Source organism: Thermobia domestica, chromosome 18 (genome assembly GCF_964235325.1).
Source record: "Thermobia domestica chromosome 18, izTheDome1.hap1.1, whole genome shotgun sequence".
NCBI lineage: Eukaryota > Metazoa > Arthropoda > Insecta > Zygentoma > Lepismatidae > Thermobia > Thermobia domestica.
The window spans coordinates 14749269-14772544 of record NC_137471.1 but is presented as its reverse complement, the minus strand read 5'-3'; the positions used below and the strand labels follow the sequence as shown (position 1 = coordinate 14772544).

Here is a 23276-nt window from a genome sequence, read left to right as displayed (position 1 = left end):
TATTCACCTTGCGCCATACAATACGCCTCCCATTGGACTCGATAAAGTTAAATTTACTTTCGTCCGAAAATATGACCCTATTCCAGAAAGAAGCCTGATCCCTTATCTTTATACTCTTTTTCAAACTTTAGTCTCTTTATACGATTCGTCTTGTTCACCCAGAACATTTTCCTGGCTATCCGACCATGATACCTTGCAAATATTCCGCACTGTACTGGCTGATACTTTAACACCGCGTGTTTCCAGATCCGTTGCCAATTGCACAGCACTATTTTTTGGAACCTTTTTTCTTTCCCTAATAATGTAACGTTTATCTTGTTCACTCAACACTCTTGGTCTTCCAGTTTTTTTGTTTTTTTTTCGCACAGTGATAGAAACATTATACATCGCAATTATTGTTTGTACTGTTGAACGAGGCCTGTCTGCAAGGTTTGCTATCTTTGTCAAAGACTTACCCTTCTTATGCAATTTAATAATTACTTTTCTTGTCTCCTCATTTGTTTCTGTTCGGTTGCTTCCCACTTTGACAGCCCACCGTGCAGTTTTTTCACTTCTATTCACAACTAAACTCATTCTGTTACTCGTCATGCTATACAAAGGTGTATACTCAGGTGAATACTAGTGAACCCCAGTTGTGGTATCTTTGTTTCGTATTCGTACGTCAGGTGTACGATCACTTTTTTGCGTCTACTCTATACACTTTCTACGGAATTTATTTACTTTCTGACCATTAAACTTGTCTTTGTGGTTCTTTATTGATATATTCATAAAGCTTAGTTTTCATTATTCATATTGTGTGTGTTATTACACTTCTTAAATTTTCTGTTTCTTTTTCGCAAACATTCTCGTTTCAATAGCATAGGTGTACGAACACTTTCTGCGCTCACTGTATGTACAGTAAATACAAATTTATAATTTTTTACTTTACGAAGTGTGCAATGTAATTGTTCAATAATTAACATAAGCAGGCATTCATTAATTTATATTAATATAATAATTAATAAAACTAATAAGCGGGTGATTGATGACTCAGTGGTAGAGTTTTCATCTATGGCATTCTAACCCAGGACATGTGGGTTTTCGATGGCTAATTTTGTGTTCGAAAATTTTCCCGGTGGAAGGCCTACCTTTCTTATATTTGTTCCATCATCACTCATTAACGAATTTAGTTTATCAAAACTCTATAGCCATATATTCATTCTGTCCGTCAGTGAAGCAAACAGTCTCAAGAACTATCTGATGGATTACCAATCAATTTTGGCCATGATGTACAGAGTCAATAGTTAAGAATCGAGTTCCCTGATGAATGTAATATTCAAACCGGAAGCGGTACAAATCAACCATTTCCGGTTTTAACGTTAATCATTATATAGTAAATATGGTAATAGATAGCGAGAAGCGGTTTCCAGTAATCGACATATATATAACATTCATGTAGATAGAATGTTACCCAATTTGTGCATCTGCTGAAAATAATGAGCTTAGGTATTTAGAGAGCATTTTCCGCTTTAGAAAATGTGTGCTTGGTAAAGAATGTAGAGAATTAGCTGAGTCAGGCATGTAGCTAGAATATGGTAATAGGAAGGGGAGGGGGTCTGTCACGAAATACTGTGGTTATTTACCAGGGGCTCAATCATTCTAAACTATTTTATTGGCAACATATATTGGTTCGTTTAGCCAAGATTTCTAATGGGGGGATGATATGAAATACTGTGGTTACACACCAGAGGCTCGATCAATCTAAATATTTTACTGACAACATACCCATATTGATTGGTTAGGACAATAAAATGAGGATATATTAGTAAGTATTTTAATAAGAAGCTATGAAGAAATCTCGAGTAAAAGAATATAAAAAAGTATTGAAAAAGATATAGTTTTCCGAGGTCATTCGAACGGTGTCGAGAATTTTGCGTCTGGGAAATTTGCGCCCTACCTCAAGAACAGGGAAAATTGCGCCTGCAATGTACCTCCACCGGAAAGTTGAGCCCTGCGAAATAAAAGAACCTATTGGAGCTTACGCATTTGCTCGGAGGGGCTGACATTACAGCATAAACAATCCTCCCCCCACAACCATGCTATTTGTGATTTATTTTCATTGTGGCTATATAAGGGGAGAATAAACTTCAATATAAGCCAAAAGAACACAACGGATCAACGCAATCACTGCTTCTTCCAGAGATGATTTTGGGGGAACACTGGCCTCCCCAGAGCTCTCAGAGTGCCCCCTCGGAGGAGACCAAAATAATACGTCTATAATATAATAATAAATAGAATAGTACCAGCAGTGACCCCCCTCCGGAATACTAAGTGTGCCCCCCGGAAAATTTTTTTCTGAAAGAACGACTGAACGCAATTGTGTGTTTGAATTCCAGCAAGTAAACACACTGTACATAGTTTTCTTGATAATATTACTGAACTGATTTTACATTCACTTTACATTTTCTTTTCTATATTTTGTGTCCTGAAAAGCCAAACAACTCGCAAGGATTGTGAACAGAGATATCTGGGTAGAGCCAAACAGCCTTTTGTAGATTAAATTATACTCTTTGATTATATTAATAATTATATATCAGTCATTTATACTTTTTTGTAAATTTTGTAGTATAATGAAAAATTGTATTTGTATGGATTGCCCTTTAGTGAACTAAAATTGTACTTTTTTCATTTGTTCGGAATATTATAACGGATGGAGTAACTCACTGAGACGATGATAGGCAAGCCTAGTTCAAGTGTGAGTGGAAGTTACTTTACACAATACAAAAATAAGTTGAATTGTAGGGCGCTAACATCCCAGTGCAAATATGTAGCCGGCGCATTTTCCCCTCTTTTTGGGGTAGGGCGCAAACATCCCAGTGCAAATATATTGCGAGCGCATTTTTTCCTATTTTTGTGGTAGGGCGCAAATTTCCTGGGCGCAAAATTCTCTCATTCAAGGAAAATATAATGTCCGTGAAGTTGACAAGCCACTTATGTCAGACTCCATTTCGACTTTAAACGTCGCTAGTGCTACGTTAGTGTTCGATAGTGACGCAAATCGTTAGTACTTCACAGATAACGTGTGCTTTTTAAATAATGGATATAGGTCTTCTAACTGCATGCCAACACGCCCACTTCTAAGAATCATCTCAAAAATGAGGTTAACCGTTAGAGCAAGTAATTGCTCATTAGTGCCATTAACATTAATGCCTCCATCGTACGGCCCTTTGAGTAATGATAATAGCACGCTCTTTGCTAGTCTCAATGCGTCCCTATATTCTCGCGAACATTCTGACGTGCTCAAGTTAGTTACTTTTTTTTTTTTTTTTTTTGCAACTATTGTTTATCTGTTATTGTTTATTGCTAGTCTGCAGAGTAGTCCTTACATTAATATGCCATTGTCCTTGATAATCATTGCGTATTTACAAGCAGTTTGTTATTACTGTTAGAAGATATCAAAAAACAACAGATAAAATCTACTACTTAACGGTTCACATTTTTCTTTTACAGTACATAAACGATTAATAATAATAATAATAATAATAATAATAATAATAATAATAATAATAATAATAATAATAATAATAATAATAATAATAATAATAATAATAATAATAAGACTATTCCAGCATAAAAGTTATCAATTGCATCCCACTGGCAACAAGCGACGCATATTTTAACTTCACAAAAATTAGTTTCTCACGATTTTCTGGAAAACTACGTATGATAACATCTTCATTATGTCAAGTTGTTTATCTCAGTGTGATATATGTCTTACCTCTGGACAATATCACAGTAAAACAAATATTAAATATTAGGAGTACATCGTACTTTTGGACTACATCTCATTAACCATGGGAAGATTGAGTAGTGTATACTTTAGGATGTAAGTTTCAGCTTAACTTGCATCATACATTCTTAGGATTACAAAAAGGAAATTTGTTCGTTTGCGTTTGAACAAAATTCTTAGGATTACAAAAAGAAAAAATAATTTTTCCGAAATCCAGATTTTTTCCGAAATCCGGATTTTTTCCGAATTCCGGAATTTTTCCGAGTTCCGGAATTTTTCCGAAATCCGGATTTTTTCCGAATTCCGGAGTTTTTCCGAAATCCGGAATTTTTCCGAATTCCGGAATTTTTCCGAATTCCGGATTTTTTCTAAATTCCGGAATTTTTCCGAATTCCGGAATTTTTCTAAATTCCGGAATTTTTCCGAAATCCGGAATTTTTCTAAATTCCGGAATTTTTCCGAAATCCGGAATTTTTCCGAATTCCGGAATTTTTCCGAAATCCGGAATTTTTCCGAATTCCGGAATTTTTCCGAAATCCGGAATTTTTCCGAATTCCAGAATTTTTCCGAAATCCGGAATTTTTCCGAATTCCGGATTTTTTCCGAAATCCGGAATTTTTCCGAATTCCGGAATTTTCCGATTTTACTTTCCGGATTCCGGAAAGTAAAAATTCCGGAATTGGCCATCCCTAATATATTATATATATTATCCTTCAACGTATAACTTGTTCGACGTATTAAATATTGTACATTCAGATTACACAAGATGGTTCCTCATCTATATTTTTCTAGTTGCTATAGCAACGACATTAAAACAGGTAAACAAATCGTCTTAGCAACGATAACAAACAAAATCTCAATATAATACAAAATATTTAAATTATAATTTCTTCTTCTTCTTCTTCTTCTTGATAGCTTGTGCCTTTTTAAATAGCTCATTTTGTCCGTAAATACAAATAATACTTAAAAGTACATAAGAATTATACATTATCGTTGTATAATCGCTCCCGAATTACTGGGACTTCTTTATATTGTTCACAATTAAAGAAAGAATCCTGGACCGTTAGGCATTTCGTATACAATGGTTACCTTAGTTTCTGAATAACCCTCGTGCAATTCATAAAATAACATATCATTTTCATTTTATCTCAATATCATTTTTATATTTATTTCATAATCAATTTTATTTTAAGTCTATAAAATTACCGACGTTAAGGAGATATTTAAAATGTGGTACGTTTATTGGTTAATTTTAGGTCCTCCATAAATTCTTTAATTCGATACCATTTACACATATTAACAATAAACTTGATGTACGTTAAAATACAACTTAACCTATTTCATTTATTCGGGCATAGTTAGCATAAATTTGATAGACAATATTTGAATCGATGCATAGATGTAATTCATAGAATATGAGCGAAGTAGAATTACAATGAAATCAGGACAATATTTAAAGTGAAACAAAACAAAAACAGTTATTATCACAAAAGAAATAACGCTTTCAAATATATATTATTATATCTATCTATCTATATATATAAAAGAGAACGTACAAATCCTTTGTCCGCTCATCACGCTAATACGGCTGAACCAATTTCTTTTATTTTTGGGGGGTTATTAGGATTTGGACCCTAGATGGTTTTTATCATATCACTTTAATTTTCAATTACCAGTGTCTTGAGATAATTGACCATTCAGGTGTCCATTACGTACAAATCCTTTGTTATTATTCATCATAGGTATAAAAATAAACGTATTTATATGCAACCCGCATGACCGTGTCACTCGGCGGGTTAACATACATGACAGGCGTTATAATGGTTTTTATCATATCACTTGAAAGCGAAAAAGTAAAAATTATCTAAGTAACAAAGTTTATTGCGTTCGGGGGTGACCGCAGCGAAGCGGGGCGGGTTAACATAAATGACAGGCGATATAATGTTAACATTTACTGCAATCTTCTATGGTTTTTATCATATCACTTGAAAGCGAAAAAGTAAAAATTATCTAAGTAACAAAGTTTATTGCGTTCCGGGGTGACCGCAGCGAAGCGGGGTGAACGCTGCTAGTTATTATTAGTTACTATCATTTAAAGGATTTAAAACATTGCCATTTAATTATAAATTACTGTTTTTATATTCTTGCGAATCCATTGCTATCGTGGCTTAATCCAATTCACTTCAACCAGATTTAGGTTAAGTGGCATTACTAAAAGATTCCATTAGGTTACATTGAACAGCACAATCCTGATTACAGTCCTGCGTATTGTTTACTTCACTAATTCTTTGGTTACTATTTCGAAAATATCTGCCCCTAGGTAATTATTACGAAATCTGGGATTTCGTGAGAAATTAGCTCGATTATTTACATTATTTCTAGAAACGGTACTATTATTATTTCTGTTCCTTCTGAAGTTAGGTTCTGTCGTATTGTCGTTACGAGCAAATCTAACATTATCTCTTGTACTAGGATTACAATTCTCTCTAACATGTATATTTCGAACAGGAATATAATTAGCTTGATTTTTATTACTATTACTTTGCAATCTAACCCAGGGCCGTGCCGTAGGGGGGCGAGGGCCCCGGGCGCCGAAGTAAGGGGGCGAAAAAATCGAGAGAAAAAGAGGCAAAAGAAAGGAAAAATTACTTGGAATATATGTATGGGGACACTGTCGTATACTCTCGCCCCGGGCGCTGATTTTCCACGGCACGGCCCTGATCTAACCTGACTTTCATAATTTTGAACAATCATAATTAAATGTGATTGTGACGAGATTAATATTTGCTGAAGTTTAAACGGTAGTAATATTAGTACTGAGGCGATAATACGCGACTCTTGTTGGTAGGGATTGATTTGTTTCAAATCATTATACACTGCGATCACAAAATCAATAAGGCTTTTATGGACTTTTGGATCAAAACGTCGATTCCTGATCTGAGCATCCCTGTCTGCTAAGATGAAGTCATTTTCGAAATTAGCTAGTAAGGTATTGTTGAGATCAGAATAGTTACGCAAACTATTGCTAATTGCTTTAAACCAAACAGAACAGGGTGGTAACAAAATATGCGGTATTATCTTTAAGAAAATCGGCCTTATCTATGCCAATTAACTCGCACTCTTGCTCGAATTTTTCTAGAAACATGCTTGCAGGGATGTCTTCTGATCTGCCATTGAATTTGGTTAGAAATCTTATTTCACTAAATCTCACCTTGAGATGTTTTCGGCGCGTATGATTCCTGCGAGGTATCCTCCTTTCTTCATTCTCCGTATTTGAAGTGGTGTCCACCCTGTCAGAACAGATTTCGGATGAATTGTTGTCTTCTTCGCAGTGTCTTGTTTCAGGCCTCCTATATTCATCACGCACAGCATTGAAGACACGATCTGCAGTACAGTTGACTGCACTGATCTTCTCTTTAATAATATGGATTTCTTCCTGCAATCTTCGAATTTGATTGGCTTGTTCATTGACTTGGGTTTCAACTACGTCAGCAGTACTTTTCACCAATGCAAAGCTATGAACCATCTTTTCCATCCTATTGTCAGTTACTTCCAATTTGGTACTTATCTGTTCTAATCTGGTATCTAATTTGGAATTCATTTGTTCCAATCTGGTACCCAACTCACGTCCTATTTGTCGTGTCACTTGTTCCAACCTGGTGTCCAATTTGGTGTCCATTTGTTCTAATCTGGTGTTCAATTTGGAATCAATGTTTTGTGTCACTTGTTCCAACCTGGTGTCTAATTTGGAATCCTTTTGTTCCAATCTGGTGTCTAATTTGGAATCCATTTGTTCCAATCTGGTGTTCAATTTGGAATCAATGTTTTGTGTCACTTGTTCCAACCTGGTGTCTAATTTGGAATCCATTTGTTCCAATCTAGTATCCGTTTGTTGTGCCATGGAATTCATTTGTTGTCCTAGCTATTGTAAAAGTTTAACTACATCTGATGAAGTTTCACTTCCAGGAACATCAACTCCTTTAATTCCGGTATTCATATTCATTATGGGTCTTTTGTAAATTTTTCTTTTATTACGAAGCAATAAATAATCCGTGGAGATGAGAGATAGCTTACTTTTACTTCTAACTAATCTCCAAGGTCCCGGGTTCCGGCACCATATAATATGTAACGCTAATTCTGTCGTGAACTGTTAAATATGCCCAGATTCTAAATGTTTATGCGATACACGAGATTATTTAGAATAATTCAACGCAATAATGCATTTCAAATATATATTATTATCCTTCAACGTATAACTTGTTCGACACCTTAAAATATTGTACATTCAGATTACACAAGATGGTTCCTCATTACATCTATATGTTCCTAGTTACTATAGCAACGACATTAAAACAGATAAATAAATCGTCATAGCAACGATAACAAACAAAATCTCAATATAATACAAAATATTTAAATTATTTCTTTATATAATTTCTACTTCTTCTTCATCTTGATAGCTTGTGCCTTTTTAAATAGCTCATTTTGTCCGTAAATACAAATAATACTTAAAAGTACATAAGAATTATACATTATCGTTGTAACTTCAGTTCAATATAATTTATCTTATTCTATTCTGTTCTTAAATTTTCGTACAAAAGACTTAGAAAAAATATATACACTGAATCCTCGTATTAACTGGTTTAAGAAGGAGAAACATCGGCTTTGTGTTGATAATTGTAAGTTTGTACACTAAGCCTGTACTAGCTAATACCCAAAATTACATTACGAAACAATACAGCCCTGTACTTTTAATCAAGTATACTATTCAATTTGATACACTGTAAAATACATTGAGATAATATAAAGACCTACAGGTGCCCTTCTCTATGTTGCAGTAATGATTTTGCCTTCCCCTTGACTTACGGGGAGGTTGAGGGCTTGTTTGACCCTGCGGGAGAACTCTGCAACACAAATTATCACGTGTCCCGTACGTAGCCCCTAAGTAGCCCGCAGAATAACTATGCATACGGCCCTAGGTCTTTATATTATCTCGATGGTAAAATACATGATCACTGCAAATACTGTGTATACATTTACACTATGACAAGGGAGCCGATCCTGAGGGGCCAGGGGCCCGGACCCCCCAAAGCTCATGTATTTATGAATATACAATATTTTGCATAATTTGAATGTAATTTGTCTTAAAATTCTTATATATGCCTTCTGCATCTGAATGGGTCTCCCTCCCAAATTTACAGACAAATCGGCGAGCTTGCACTATAAATTCAACATTTTTTAAGAGCTACACTTGTTTTTGTCCTTTGCTTCCTATATCCGTTAGCCCAGTCGCACATATTGAGCAGAAGAGAGGACGACCAACCCATTGTGCAGTAAACTGTGAAGAATGGAACTAAGCTTCGTACCATGTATTGACCCGAGCACATGGCAGAGAAAATCTTGTCACACGATTGTGACATCCATCAATGCATTTATATCACACAAGTAACACTTCGCTCCTGCATTCCAGATTCGCCCTGCCCTGACTCGGTTAGATAGCATGCATGCTTTTTATTGGCCACCTAACACAGATTGGTTTGTGTATTTTGCACTGTCATTGTATGCCATACCGTATGAGACACCGTATTTATATGCAAATCGTAGAAGAATTGTAATTTTTCAACAATTACTTCTGATGGCTCCCTTAAATTTTTTCTATGCCAAGTGAGATATTTTCCTGTCATCCAGCACAAATTATTTAGGAGACAATAAGAATGAAATTAGTGAAGGAATTATAATTTTTCAACAATTATTTCGAATGGTGAGCCAAAAGTAAATCTGCATGGAAAAAATAAAAATGACGTGGAGACTCCATACCGTTAAGCTCTTGCATAATTGAATAATCAGTTGCTTTGTGTTATGACCAGTGGCAATGTTTTAATTTTTTATGTATTTACAGAGAGCTTCGCAAAGTGGTGTATACGAGAGGTTGACCGACACCAAAAGATACACAGGAATGCATAAGGAAAGATTCGATGAAGAGGGTAAAGGAAAAGGCATTGCTGGTAGAGAATATCTCGCTGAGAATGATGGATACGTGCAGGGATACAAGAACAAGGGCACATATGACAAGAAACATTCCCGTTCGTAACATTCTTAAAATGTAAGTAACGTCATTTAAATTACTGTTATCTCTCTTTTGTTGGTGGCTTCTACAGGGTGTCTGAGAAGTCCGTGCATGTCTATGTTTGAGCAGCTTCTCTAAATGCTTTCCTATGCAACATTTACAGGTTAAAAGCGGCGTGTTCAGTTTAGCTACGCTTTTGCAAAGCGATTTACTTGGAGATATTGCAATTGATCGAGTGACAGCAGGGCATGTCTCCTTACGCATCTTCTTTCGAACATCCTGTGGTCTATCTTTGACGCGTTCCTCCCAATCAAGCAGGATTACTCTAGTAAGAAGGGTGTTTGCCAAAGTGATGTATAAATGCTGTCATTACCTGTGTTGTTGTTTGCCTCGAGTGTAGTTGCTCATATACCCACACACGTGGAAATGAACGTTGGTCAAATGTGTAACTGCAACCATTCACATTAGTCATAGCTTGACAACAGAGATATAACACAAGAACTTGAATGCAGGGACGCCTCGCAATGCTAGCAGTGACCATGAAGCACTGTTTCCAAAACCACAACTACAATTGCATTCACATTGTTTTCTGTGGTACTTACACCTAAGAACCCAGATACTTCTTCGACACCCTCTATAATATTACAAGCATATTCTCTTAAAAGTTAACAATTTCAAGAGAATATACCACAGTTGTGGTTCACTGCAAAATTTAATATCTACGAGTTATACAGAGTGTTCGTAGCTATGAGCATTCCAAGTATCTACGAATTTTATCTTTCTGTGCTACGAATTTTACTTGGAATGCTCATATATTACTGAACGCAGATACTTGAAATCAGTAGTATATGAGCATTCCAAGTAAAATTTGTAGCACAGAAAGAAATAGAAGTCCTAAAAAAATACAATGTCTACTTTTTCGCATGATTTTAATAGACAAATATTTATGATTATACTGTGACTCAACTATGATATATCAAGGTTACAGATACAATTAATATAGTCAAAAATCTGATGTTTTATTGCTTAGAATTTTTAAACTTTCAAATGTTATATTCCTCAAATTTTAATTTACTCTAACTTTGTAGATATTTATTTACAGATAATAAATGACGTAATGTTAAAACTTAGTTTTTGGAGAAGACAAATGTAGATGTCTTCGTCTATAATAGTTACCGCGAGTCTGTGTCTGTGTCTTTTCTCCTAAAGTTAGTCACTCATACATAAATTGCATCACTTTATGAAAACATCTCTTGGTTCAAGGGTTCCAAAATTGAAATAAGACCACTTGATAAACTAGTTAGAAAATTCTTGCTGAAATATTTCATACATTGATGATGGTGATACGAGCGTTCGAAAAGTTTCTAGACTTCGAAAATGGAGGAATGATCGTTTTTAAACACTTCTCTGTAGATGAAATAGTAATATGTCTAGCAAAAGTTTGTGCTATTCATTGGTTTTAAATTGCCTTAATCCGTATTATTTTTTAGTTTAACGCCCCACGATTATGCGCCACAGCTAAACAAGAGGGTGATGATGGTAAAATAAATGAAATGATGGAATCAAGGAACACTGAGATGGGAGATGCCCAAGAAAATCCACGCACATGGCGTTTGTCCACCACAAAGTTCATTTTGAGCGAGGTCTCATTATATAGATGTTTAGCTCATAGGTCTAATTGGAATATTTCTCAAAGTTTCATAACCCTATTGAAAAATATGGAATCTTTCATTTTTACTTCCCCCAGTTACGCCGGCTAGACTAAAGGAGACGGTAATGATGAGAAATGAATGAAATGGTGGAATGAAGAGAGTGGAAGGAAATATAAGAACCCCGAGAAAACCCACGTATACGGTGTTTGTCCACAACAAAGCTCACTTGACGCGAGCTGGGATCGAATCAAGCACCAGAAGTAAATGTTCTACCACTGAGTCCCTGTTGATAAGGTAGGGATGATTACAAGTGAGATGTGAAATAAAGGATTAATGTTTTTGTTGCTAAACAACAGCTCATGGTAGGATATATCTGATATGATGATATTGCAGTATGATCGAATTCTTCATGTACAGTAGATAGGCATTACCTGCGTTTCAGGGATAGTTTACAACTTTGATCCTATGTGTTAAATAGATGGTCGCCCTTCTTGAAAGACCGATATCGTATACTCTTTTTGGCCGACTGTATGTTTCGAGTAGTGCTGTGAGTGTTCGTTTGAAATGATATCTATCCGCACTTGAGCGCTTAAAACACATATGATAAGTAGGGTAATGGGATACACTTATTAATGCCTCCCTGTTATACCTATTGGTGTTGGAGTCAGTAGAAGATTACCGTTATCTCTAGTGTCGACACCGGACCGTTAAGGCAAGCTCATCTCTCCCTTTTGATGAAGGAGCACCGCAAAATTTCGAATCGCAGGGTATGACCACAACCCGACAGACCCCAACTCATTTCTGGAAACCAGTGGACTAAGCCTCAGGTTCATGAAGACATGAACCCTCTTGAAGACATGTTCAAACTTGTGTTCTAAAGTATCGTGTGCACTCTCGGACATAATGATGCGTGTTAGTCAACCGTGTAGGAACTAGGATAAACCTCTCTTCTTCCGATAGGATAGACAGGAGCCTTCCTCAATTTTATGTGCTGAAATATGTAATACAACTTTTCTGATGGTTGTTACAACTTCGCACTTTCCCCAGTCAAGGTAGGGCTAAAGGCCTGACCCTACTGCTTAAATCCGGCCTATTTGTTCGCCCTTGTAAAGTTAGTACGAGTTGTGTGTTCAGTCCACAAAGCATCATGAAACCCCATGATACGAGTCTAGCGGTAATGGCATACGCACAACTTTCAACCGAACCGAAGTCCTAAGAGTCGTCCTGGTAAAAGCGACTCCCCTAGGTACCTAATATTGCAGAGTAGGTATCTACCAGCATCTCAAATATGGAAACCCGAGCGTTGAGGTAAACTCACCTCCCTCTTGATGCCGAGACACCAACACACCGAATCTCACGCTATGACCACAGCCAGAAAGAGACCAACATCCAGGATTATGTAGAATTATATAGGGGGCTTGCCAATTCTAGGCTGTGCCTACCTCATGTAATGATCAATCTCATGATGAAGTGCCACGAACAGTGTTTTTTCCAGACATGTTTTTTTAGGGGGAGCACTGAGAGTGCCACCCCCGTAGGAGAACAAAATAATACGTCTACAGAATAATAACAAATAGAATAGACCAGTGTGTGCCCCCCGGAATATTAAGTGTGCCCCCTGATTTTTTTTTCTGAAAGAAACACTGGCCACGAACACCAGGAGGTATTAAGTGCCTCCTCCCGGGCTCAATAGAATCTGTAAGTCACTCTTTGGAAAGCAGACTTACTTCGATAGAGTCGAAAGATGAGATCTTCCTACCTTAGAGCACGTTCAAAACAACGTGCTGACGTACTATGTACACTTATCTTCCGGACCCAATGGCACGTGTTCATTGTCCACTTGGAATGCTTCTCAAAGCCACTCCTCCTCGGTAAAAGCGACAGAGGCCCGAGTTTTGTCTATCTCTAGCTATGGCAGAGGCACTCCGTATATTACTGGACCCATTGACTGGTGTAGACTGTCTCCCTAAGTAGATATAGTCACTTGAGATAATAAAACATCTCCCCCAGTAGGTAGCCAAATCAATCCATGTCTGAGGACCTCACCTTGCTTAAATTTTGTCGTGCTGAGATACCACATACGCTTCCGAGCCCAGTAATACACGTTAGTTTCTCATTCTGGAGTTGTATGAGTATTCTTTGCCCCTTTCTGAAAATGCCCATCACTGGACTATTAAAGTATTCACTTTTTTTTTATCATGAGCTCCTTCAAAATTTAGAAACTACTGTAAATGAACTCATGTTTAAGACTATTTAATAAGATTCATGTGGACTTTGTGGTGGACAAACACCGGGCTCGTGGGTTTTCTCGGGGTTCTCCCGTTTCCTCCCATTTTCTTCATTTCACCATTTCATTCATTGTTGATCATCACCGTCTCCTTTAGCCTAACCGGCATAACCGTGGGACGTAAAACTCAAAGATTTCATTTCAGAAAGATTTTCCTTTTATTAGTTACATTGTGCTGAGATTACTTATGTTTTATAAATGTCTTTCAGGGTAACATGGAGGCCAACTTATCTCGCACTGAAGTCATTTGTTCCATGCAATTCTACCTTAAAAAGAGTTCATAGTCAAAAACTAGGTTATTCATAGTCACTTTTTTAATTCAAGAGAATGAAAGGGAGAGTTAAATGCTAAAGATCAAGAAATAACAGCTTCTATCATTAAGAGTATTAAAACAAAAAGTCTTTCTATGTAATTAAATTTCATATCATACATCAACAGATTGTTAATTGTTAGATGCACCAACCATTATCAGAGAAATGTACAATAATAATTGAAATAATTAAAATTCATGAAGCTATTGAAACTGTTAATATATATAATTTGTTCCAAATATAGTGGTTTTATAGTGGCGTATTTAAGGGGGCTTCCGGGCTTAAGCCCTCCCCTCCGAAATTGTATTTACTATATTAAGGTAAATTAAACATCTTGCAGTATTTTCACATTTCCAGGAACAAAGCCAAGCCTTCCCAAAACAATATCGTAAATACGCCACTGTGGTTTTACTATCAAATCTGGTGGTTTTTAATGCTTATTTAGATGGGAATGAATCTGGTGACAAGTGATGAAATCCACTGGATCGCGAATTACTTCTGATGGAAGTCAATGGATACTTACGTAATGAACTAATCGCATTATATCTATATCTATATCTATATCTATATATATATATAGGGTGTTCCAAAAGGAACGGCGAAAAAGAAACCGCAGATTCCTGGCACCAAAACAAGAATAAAAAAGTTTATATGACCTATAGTCCGGAAGTGCACAGGGGCGGAGCTAGACAGCTTCAAATGTGCGGGGAAAGGAACTTGTCGATTTAAAAAATCGCATTGAAGATGCCTGTGAACAATTACGCAACAAACCAGGAGTGATAGAATGTATTAGATATTCACGATTAGCACGTTGCATAGATTTGTAGGAGGCACGCCTGTATCTACGGGTGGTCTAGGGAGAGCCGGGCTTCCCTAAATTTTTGCTGCTTCTCTAAAATTTTCACAGTAGGCTTGCAAATGAACTATAATATGGTGATATACTATAATATGCTTAGATCGCCCCCCCTAACTTCTACCTGCATAAGGCGGATGATCTTTAGGCTAAGGGAGACGGATGATTAAAGCAAGTGAATGATGATGGAAGAATTGGTGGAATGAGAATTATTTCTCTTCTCTTATAAAATGAAATCTTTTAGTTTAACGTCCAACGATTATGTCCTTTTAGGCTAAGGAGACGGATGATTAAGGCAAGTGAATGATGATGGAAGAATTGGTGGAATGAGAATTATTTCTCTTCTCTTATAAAATGAAATCTTTTAGTTAACGTCCAACGATTATGTCCTTTTAGGCTAAGGGAGACGGATGATTAAGGCAAGTGAATGATTACGGAAGAATTGGTGGAATGAGAATTATTTCCTTCTCTTATAAAATGAAATCTTTTAGTTTAACGTCCAACGATTATGTCCTTTTAGGCTAAGGGAGACGGATGATTAAAGCAAGTGAATGATGATGGAAGAATTGGTGGAATGAGAATTATTTCTCTTCTCTTATAAAATGAAATCTTTTAGTTTAACGTCCAACGATTATGCCTTTTAGGCTAAGGGAGACGGATGATTAAGGCAAGTGAATGATGATGGAAGAATTGGTGGAATGAGAATTATTTCTCTTCTCTTATAAAATGAAATCTTTCAGTTTAACGTCCAACGATTATGTCCTTTTAGGCTAAGGGAGACGGATGATTAAGGCAAGTGAATGATGATGGAAGAATTGGTGGAATGAGAATTATTTCTCTTCTCTTATAAAATGAAATCTTTTAGTTTAACGTCCAACGATTATGTCCTTTTAGGCTAAGGGAGACGGATGATTAAGGCAAGTGAATGATGATGGAAGAATTGGTGGAATGAGAATTATTTCTCTTCTCTTATAAAATGAAATCTTTTAGTTTAACGTCCAACGATTATGTCCTTTTAGCTAAGGGAGACGGATGATTAAGGCAAGTGAATGATGATGGAAGAATTGGTGGAATGAGAATTATTTCTCTTCTCTTATAAAATGAAATCTTTCAGTTTAACGTCCAACGATTATGTCCTTTTAGGCTAAGGGAGACGGATGATTAAGGCAAGTGAATGATGATGGAAGAATTGGTGGAATGAGAATTATTTCTCTTCTCTTATAAAATGAAATCTTTCAGTTTAACGTCCAACGATTATGTCCTTTTAGGCTAAGGGAGACGGATGATTAAGGCAAGTGAATGATGATGGAAGAATTGGTGGAATGAGAATTATTTCTCTTCTCTTATAAAATGAAATCTTTTAGTTTAACGTCCAACGATTATGTTCCTTTTAGGCTAAGGGAGACGGATGATTAAGGCAAGTGAATGATGATGGAAGAATTGGTGGACATGAGAATTATTTCTCTTCTCTTATAAAATGAAATCTTCAGTTTAAACGTCCAACGATTATGTCCTTTTAGGCTAAGGGAGACGGATGATAAGGCAAGTGAATGATGATGGAAGAATTGGTGGAATGAGAATTATTTTCTTCTCTTATAAAATGAAATCTTTCAGTTTAACGTCCAACGATATGTCCTTTTAGGCTAAGGAGACGGATGATTAAGGCAAGTGAATGATGATGGAAGATTGGTGGAATGAGAATTATTTCTCTTCTCTTATAAAATGAAATCTTTCAGTTTAACGTCCAACGATTATGTCCTTTTAGGCTAAGGGAGACGATGATTAAGGCAAGTGAATGATGATGGAAGAATTGGTGAATGAGAATTATTTCTCTTCTCTTATAAAATGAAATCTTTTAGTTTAACGTCCAACGATTATGTCTTTTAGGCTAAGGGAGACGGATGATTAAGGCAAGTGAATGATGATGGAAGAATTGGTGGAATGAGAATTATTTCTCTTCTCTTATAAAATGAAATCTTTCAGTTTAACGTCCAACGATTATGTCCTTTTAGGCTAAGGGAGACGGATGATTAAGGCAAGTGAATGATGATGGAAGAATTGGTGGAATGAGAATTATTTCTCTTCTCTTATAAAATGAAATCTTTTAGTTTAACGTCCAACGATTATGTCCTTTTAGGCTAAGGGAGACGGATGATTAAGGCAAGTGAATGATGATGGAAGAATTGGTGGAATGAGAATTATTTCTCTTCTCTTATAAAATGAAATCTTTTAGTTTAACGTCCAACGATTATGTCCTTTTAGGCTAAGGGAGACGGATGATTAAGGCAAGTGAATGATGATGGAAGAATTGGTGGAATGAGAATTATTTCTCTTCTCTTATAAAATGAAATCTTTTAGTTTAACGTCCAACGATTATGTCCTTTTAGGCTAAGGGAGACGGATGATTAAGGCAAGTGAATGATGATGGAAGAATTGGTGGAATGAGAATTATTTCTCTTCTCTTATAAAATGAAATCTTTAGTTTAACGTCCAACGATTATGTCCTTTTAGGCTAAGGGAGACGGATGATTAAGGCAAGTGAATGATGATGGAAGAATTGGTGGAATTAGAATTATTTCTCTTCTCTTATAAAATGAAATCTTTTAGTTTAACGTCCAACGATTATGTCCTTTTAGGCTAAGGGAGACGGATGATTAAAGCAAGTGAATGATGATGGAAGAATTGGTTGAATGAGAATTATTTCTCTTCTCTTATAAAATGAAATCTTTCAGTTAACGTCCAACGATTATGTCCTTTTAGGCTAAGGGAGACGGATGATTAAGGCAAGTGAATGATGATGGAAGAATTGTGGAATGAGAATTATTTCTCTTCTCTTATAAAATGAAATCTTTTAGTTTAACGTCCAACGATTATGTCCTTTAGGCTAAGGGAGACGGATGATTAAGGCAAGTGAATGATGATGGAAGAATTGGTGGAATGAGAATTATTTCTCTTCTCTTATAAAATGAAATCTTTTAGTTTAACGTCCAACGATTATGTCTTTTAGGCTAAGGGAGACGGATGATTAAGGCAAGTGAATGATGATGGAAGAATTGGTGGAATGAGAATTATTTCTCTTCTCTTATAAAATGAAATCTTTTAGTTTAACGTCCAACGATTATGTCCTTTTAGGCTAAGGGAGACGGATGATTAAAGCAAGTGAATGATGATGGAAGAATTGGTGGAATGAGAATTATTTCTCTTCTCTTATAAAATGAAATCTTTTAGTTTAACGTCCAACGATTATGTCCTTTTAGGCTAAGGGAGACGGATGATTAAGGCAAGTGAATGATGATGGAAGAATTGGTGGAATGAGAATTATTTCTCTTCTCTTATAAAATGAAATCTTTAGTTTAACGTCCAACGATTATGTCCTTTTAGGCTAAGGGAGACGGATGATTAAGGCAAGTGAATGATGATGGAAGAATTGGTGGAATGAGAATTATTTCTCTTCTCTTATAAAATGAAATCTTTTTGTTTAACGTCCAACGATTATGTCCTTTTAGGCTAAGGGAGACGGATGATTAAGGCAAGTGAATGATGATGGAAAGATTGGTGGAATGAGAATTATTTCTCTTCTCTTATAAAATGAAATCTTTTAGTTTAACGTCCAACGATTATGTCCTTTAGGCTAAGGGAGACGGATGATTAAGGCAGTGAATGATGATGGAGAATTGGTGGAATGAGAATTATTTCTCTTCTCTTATAAAATGAATCTTTTAGTTTAACGTCCAACGATTATGTCCTTTTAGGCTAAGGGAGACGATGATTAAGGCAAGTGAATGATGATGGAAGAATTGGTGGAATGAGAATTATTTCTCTTCTCTTATAAAATGAAATCTTTTAGTTTAACGTCCAACGATTATGTCCTTTTAGGCTAAGGAGACGGATGATTAGGCAAGTGAATGATGATTGAAGAATTGGTGGAATGAGAATTATTTCTCTTCTCTTATAAAATGAAATCTTTCAGTTTAACGTCCAACGATTATGTCCTTTTAGGCTAAGGGAGACGGATGATTAAGGCAAGTGAATGATGATGGAAGAAATGGTGGAATGAGAATTATTTCTCTTCTCTTATAAAATGAAATCTTTTAGTTTAACGTCCAACGATTATGTCCTTTAGGTTAAGGTAGACGGATGATTAAGGCAAGTGAATGATGATGGAAGAATTGGTGGAATGAGAATTATTTCTCTTCTCTTATAAAATGAAATCTTTCAGTTTAACGTCCAACGATTATGTCCTTTTAGGCTAAGGGAGAAGGATGATTAAGGCAAGATGAATGATGATTGAAGAATTGGTGGAATGAGAATTATTTCTCTTCTCTTATAAAATGAAATCTTCAGTTTAACGTCCAACGATTATGTCCTTTTAGGCTAAGGGAGACGGATGATTAAGGCAAGTGAATGGTGATGGAAGAATTGGTGGAATGAGAATTATTTCTCTTCTCTTATAAAATGAAATCTTTCAGTTTAAACGTCAACGATTATGTCCTTTTAGGCTAAGGGAGACGGATGATTAAGGCAAGTGAATGATGATGGAAGAATTGGTGGAATGAGAATTATTTCTCTTCTCTTATAAAATGGAAATCTTTCAGTTTAACGTCCAACGATTATGTCCTTTTAGGCTAAGGGAGACGGATGATTAAGGCAAGTGAATGATGATTGAAGAATTGGTGGAATGAGAATTATTTCTCTTCTCTTATAAAATGAAATCTTTTAGTTTAACGTCCAACGATTATGTCCTTTTAGGCTAAGGGAGACGGATGATTAAGGCAAGTGAATGATGATGGAAGAATTGGTGGAATGAGAATTATTTCTCTTCTCTTATAAAAATGAAATCTTTCAGTTTAACGTCCAACGATTATGTCCTTTTAGGCCAAGGGAGACGGATGATTAAGGCAAGTGAATGATGATGGAAGAATTGGTGGAATGAGAATTATTTCTCTTCTCTTATAAAATGAAATCTTTCAGGTTTAACGTCCAACGATTATGTCCTTTTAGGCTAAGGGAGACGGATGATTAAGGCAAGTGAATGATGATGGAAGAATTGGTGGAATGAGATTTATTTCTCTTCTCTTATAAAATGAAATCTTTCAGTTTAACGGTCCAACGATTATGTCCTTTTAGGCTAAGGGAGACGGATGATTAAGGCAAGTGAATGATGATGGAAGAATTGGTGGAATGAGAATTATTTCTCTTCTCTTATAAATGAAATCTTTTAGTTTAACGTCCAACGATTATGTTCTTTTAGGCTAAGGAGACGGATGATTAAGGCAAGTGAATGATGATGGAAGAATTGGTGGAATGAGAATTATTTCTCTTCTCTTATAAAATGAAATCTTTTAGTTTAACGTCCAACGATTATGTCCTTTTAGGCTAAGGGAGACGGATGATTAAGGCAAGTGAATGATGATGGAAGAATTGGTGGAATGAGAATTATTTCTCTTCTCTTATAAAATGAAATCTTTTAGTTTAACGTCCAACGATTATGTCCTTTTAGGCTAAGGGAGACGGATGATTAAGCAAGTGAATGATGATTGAAGAATTGGTGGAATGAGAATTATTTCTCTTCTCTTATAAAATGAAATCTTTCAGTTTAACGTCCAACGATTATGTCACTTTTAGGCTAAGGGAGACGGATGATTAAGGCAAGTGAATGATGATGTAAGAATTGGTGGAATGAGAATTATTTCTCTCTCTTATAAAATGAAATCTTTTAGTATTAACGTCCAACGATTATGTCCTTTTAGGCTAAGGGAGACGGATGATTAAGGCAAGTGAATGATGATGGAAGAATTGGTGGAATGAGAATTATTTCTCTTCTCTTATAAAATGAAATCTTTTAGTTTAACGTCCAACGATTATGTCCTTTTAGGCTAAGGGAGACGGATGATTAAGGCAAGTGAATGATGATTGAAGAATTGGTGGAATGAGAATTACTTCTCTTCTCTTATAAAATGAAATCTTTCAGTTTTAACGTCCAACGATTATGTCCTTTTAGGCTAAGGAGACGGATGATTAAGGCAAGTGAATGATGATGGAAGAATTGGTGGAATGAGAATTATTTCTCTTCTCTTATAAATGAATCTTTTAGTTTAACGTCCAACGATTATGTCCTTTTAGGCTAAGGGAGACGGATGATTAAGGCAAGTGATGATGAGGAAGAATTGGTGGAATGAGATTATTTCTCTTCTCTTATAAAATGAAATCTTTCAGTTTACGTCCAACGATTATGTCCTTTTAGGCTAAGGAGACGGATGATTAAGGCAAGTGGAATGATGATGGAAGAATTGGTGGAATGAGAATTATTTCTCTCTTATAAAATGAAATCTTTTAGTTTAACGTCCAACGATTATGTCCTTTTAGGCTAAGGAGACGGATGATTAAGGCAAGTGAATGATGATGGAAGAATTGGTGGAATGAGAATTATTTCTCTTCTCTTATAAAATGAAATCTTTTAGTTTTAACGTCCAACGATTATGTCCTTTTAGGCTAAGGGAGACGGATGATTAAGGCAAGTGAATGATGATGAGAATTGGTGGAATGAGAATTATTTCTTCTCTTATAAAATGAAATCTTTAGTTTAACGTCCAACGATTATGTCCTTTTAGGCTAAGGAGACGGATGATTAAGGCAAGTGAATGATGATTGAAGAATTGTGGAATGAGAATTATTTCTCTTCTCTTATAAAATGAAATCTTTCAGTTTAACGTCCAACGATTATGTCCTTTTAGGCTAAGGGAGACGGATGATTAAGGCAAGTGAATGATGATGGAAGAATTGGTGGAATGAGAATTATTTCTCTTCTCTTATAAATGAAATCTTTTAGTTTAACGTCCAACGATTATGTCCTTTAGGCTAAGGGAGACGGATGATTAAGGCAAGTGAATGATGATGGAAGAATTGGTGGAATGAGAATTATTTCTCTTCTCTTATAAAATGAAATCTTTCAGTTAAACGTCCAACGATTATGTCCTTTTAGGCTAAGGGAGACGGATGATTAAGGCAAGTGAATGATGATTGAAGAATTGGTGGAATGAGAATTATTTCTTCTTCTCTTATAAAATGAAATCTTTCAGTTAACGTCCAACGAGTATGTCCTTTTAGGCTAAGGGAGACGGATGATTAAGGCAAGTGAATGATGATGAAGAATTGGTGGAATGAGAATTATTTCTCTTCTCTTATAAAAATGAAATCTTTCAGTTTAACGTCCAACGATTATGTCCTTTTAGGCTAAGGGAGACGGATGATTAAGGCAAGTGAATGATGATGGAAGAATTGGTGGAATGAGAATTATTTCTCTTCTCTTAATAAATGAAATCTTTCAGTTTAACGTCCAACGATATGTCCTTTTAGGCTAAGGGAGACGGATGATTAAGGCAAGTGAATGATGATTGAAGAATTGTGGAATGAGAATTATTTCTCTTCTCTTATAAAATGAAATCTTTTTGTTTAACGTCCAACGATTATGTCCTTTTAGGCTAAGGGAGACGGATGATTAAGGCAATGAATGATGATGGAAGAATTGGTGGAATGAGAATTATTTCTCTTCTCTTATAAAATGAAATCTTTCAGTTTAACGTCCAACGATTATGTCCTTTTAGGCTAAGGAGGACGGATGATTAAGGCAAGTGAATGATGATGGAAGAATTGGTGGAATGAGAATTATTTCTCTTCTCTTATAAAATGAAATCTTTCAGTTTAACGTCCAACGATTATGTCCTTTTAGCTAAGGGAGACGGATGATTAAGGCAAGTGAATGATGATGGAAGAATTGGTGGATGAGAATTATTTCTCTTCTCTTATAAAATGAAATCTTTCAGTTTAACGTCACGATTATGTCCTTTTAGGCTAAGGGAGACGGATGATTAAGGCAAGTGAATGATGATGGAAGAATTGGTGGAATGAGAATTATTTCTCTTCTCTTATAAAATGAAATCTTTAGTTTAACGTCCAACGTTTATGTCTTTTAGGCTAAGGGAGACGGATGATTAAGGCAAGTGAATGATGATGGAAGAATTGGTGGAATGGAGAATTATTTCTCTTCTCTTATAAAATGAAATCTTTTAGTTTAATGTCCAACGATTATGTCCTTTTAGGCTAAGGGAGACGGATGATTAAGGCAAGTGAATGTGATGGAGAATTGGTGGAATGAGAATTATTCTCTCTCTTATAAAAGGAAATCTTTTAGTTTAACGTCAACGATTATGTCCTTTTAGGCTAAGGGAGACTGGATGATTAGGCAAGTGAATGATGATTGAAGAATTGGTGGAATGAGAATTATTTACTCTCTCTTATAAATGAAATCTTTCAGTTTACTGTCCCAACGTTTATGTC

General features: G+C 35.8%; 1 protein-coding gene across 3 annotated transcripts in view; it reads left to right on the top strand.

Moving 5' to 3' along the window:
• LOC145675664 (tubulin polymerization-promoting protein homolog) overlaps window positions 1-23276 on the top strand; it is a 68161-nt gene that overhangs the window by 15827 nt on the left and 29058 nt on the right. For 2 of the 3 annotated variants that reach the window (XM_081746237.1, XM_081746234.1), the window contains exons 4-5: window positions 9669-9872; window positions 13985-14292. In XM_081746237.1, the coding sequence (XP_081602363.1) occupies window positions 9669-9860 (192 nt within the window). In that variant the 3' untranslated portion in view covers window positions 9861-9872; window positions 13985-14292. Of the gene's footprint in view, window positions 1-9668; window positions 9873-13984; window positions 14293-23276 lie in introns of those variants that run through there. The other variant, XM_081746235.1, reaches the window with a different exon arrangement.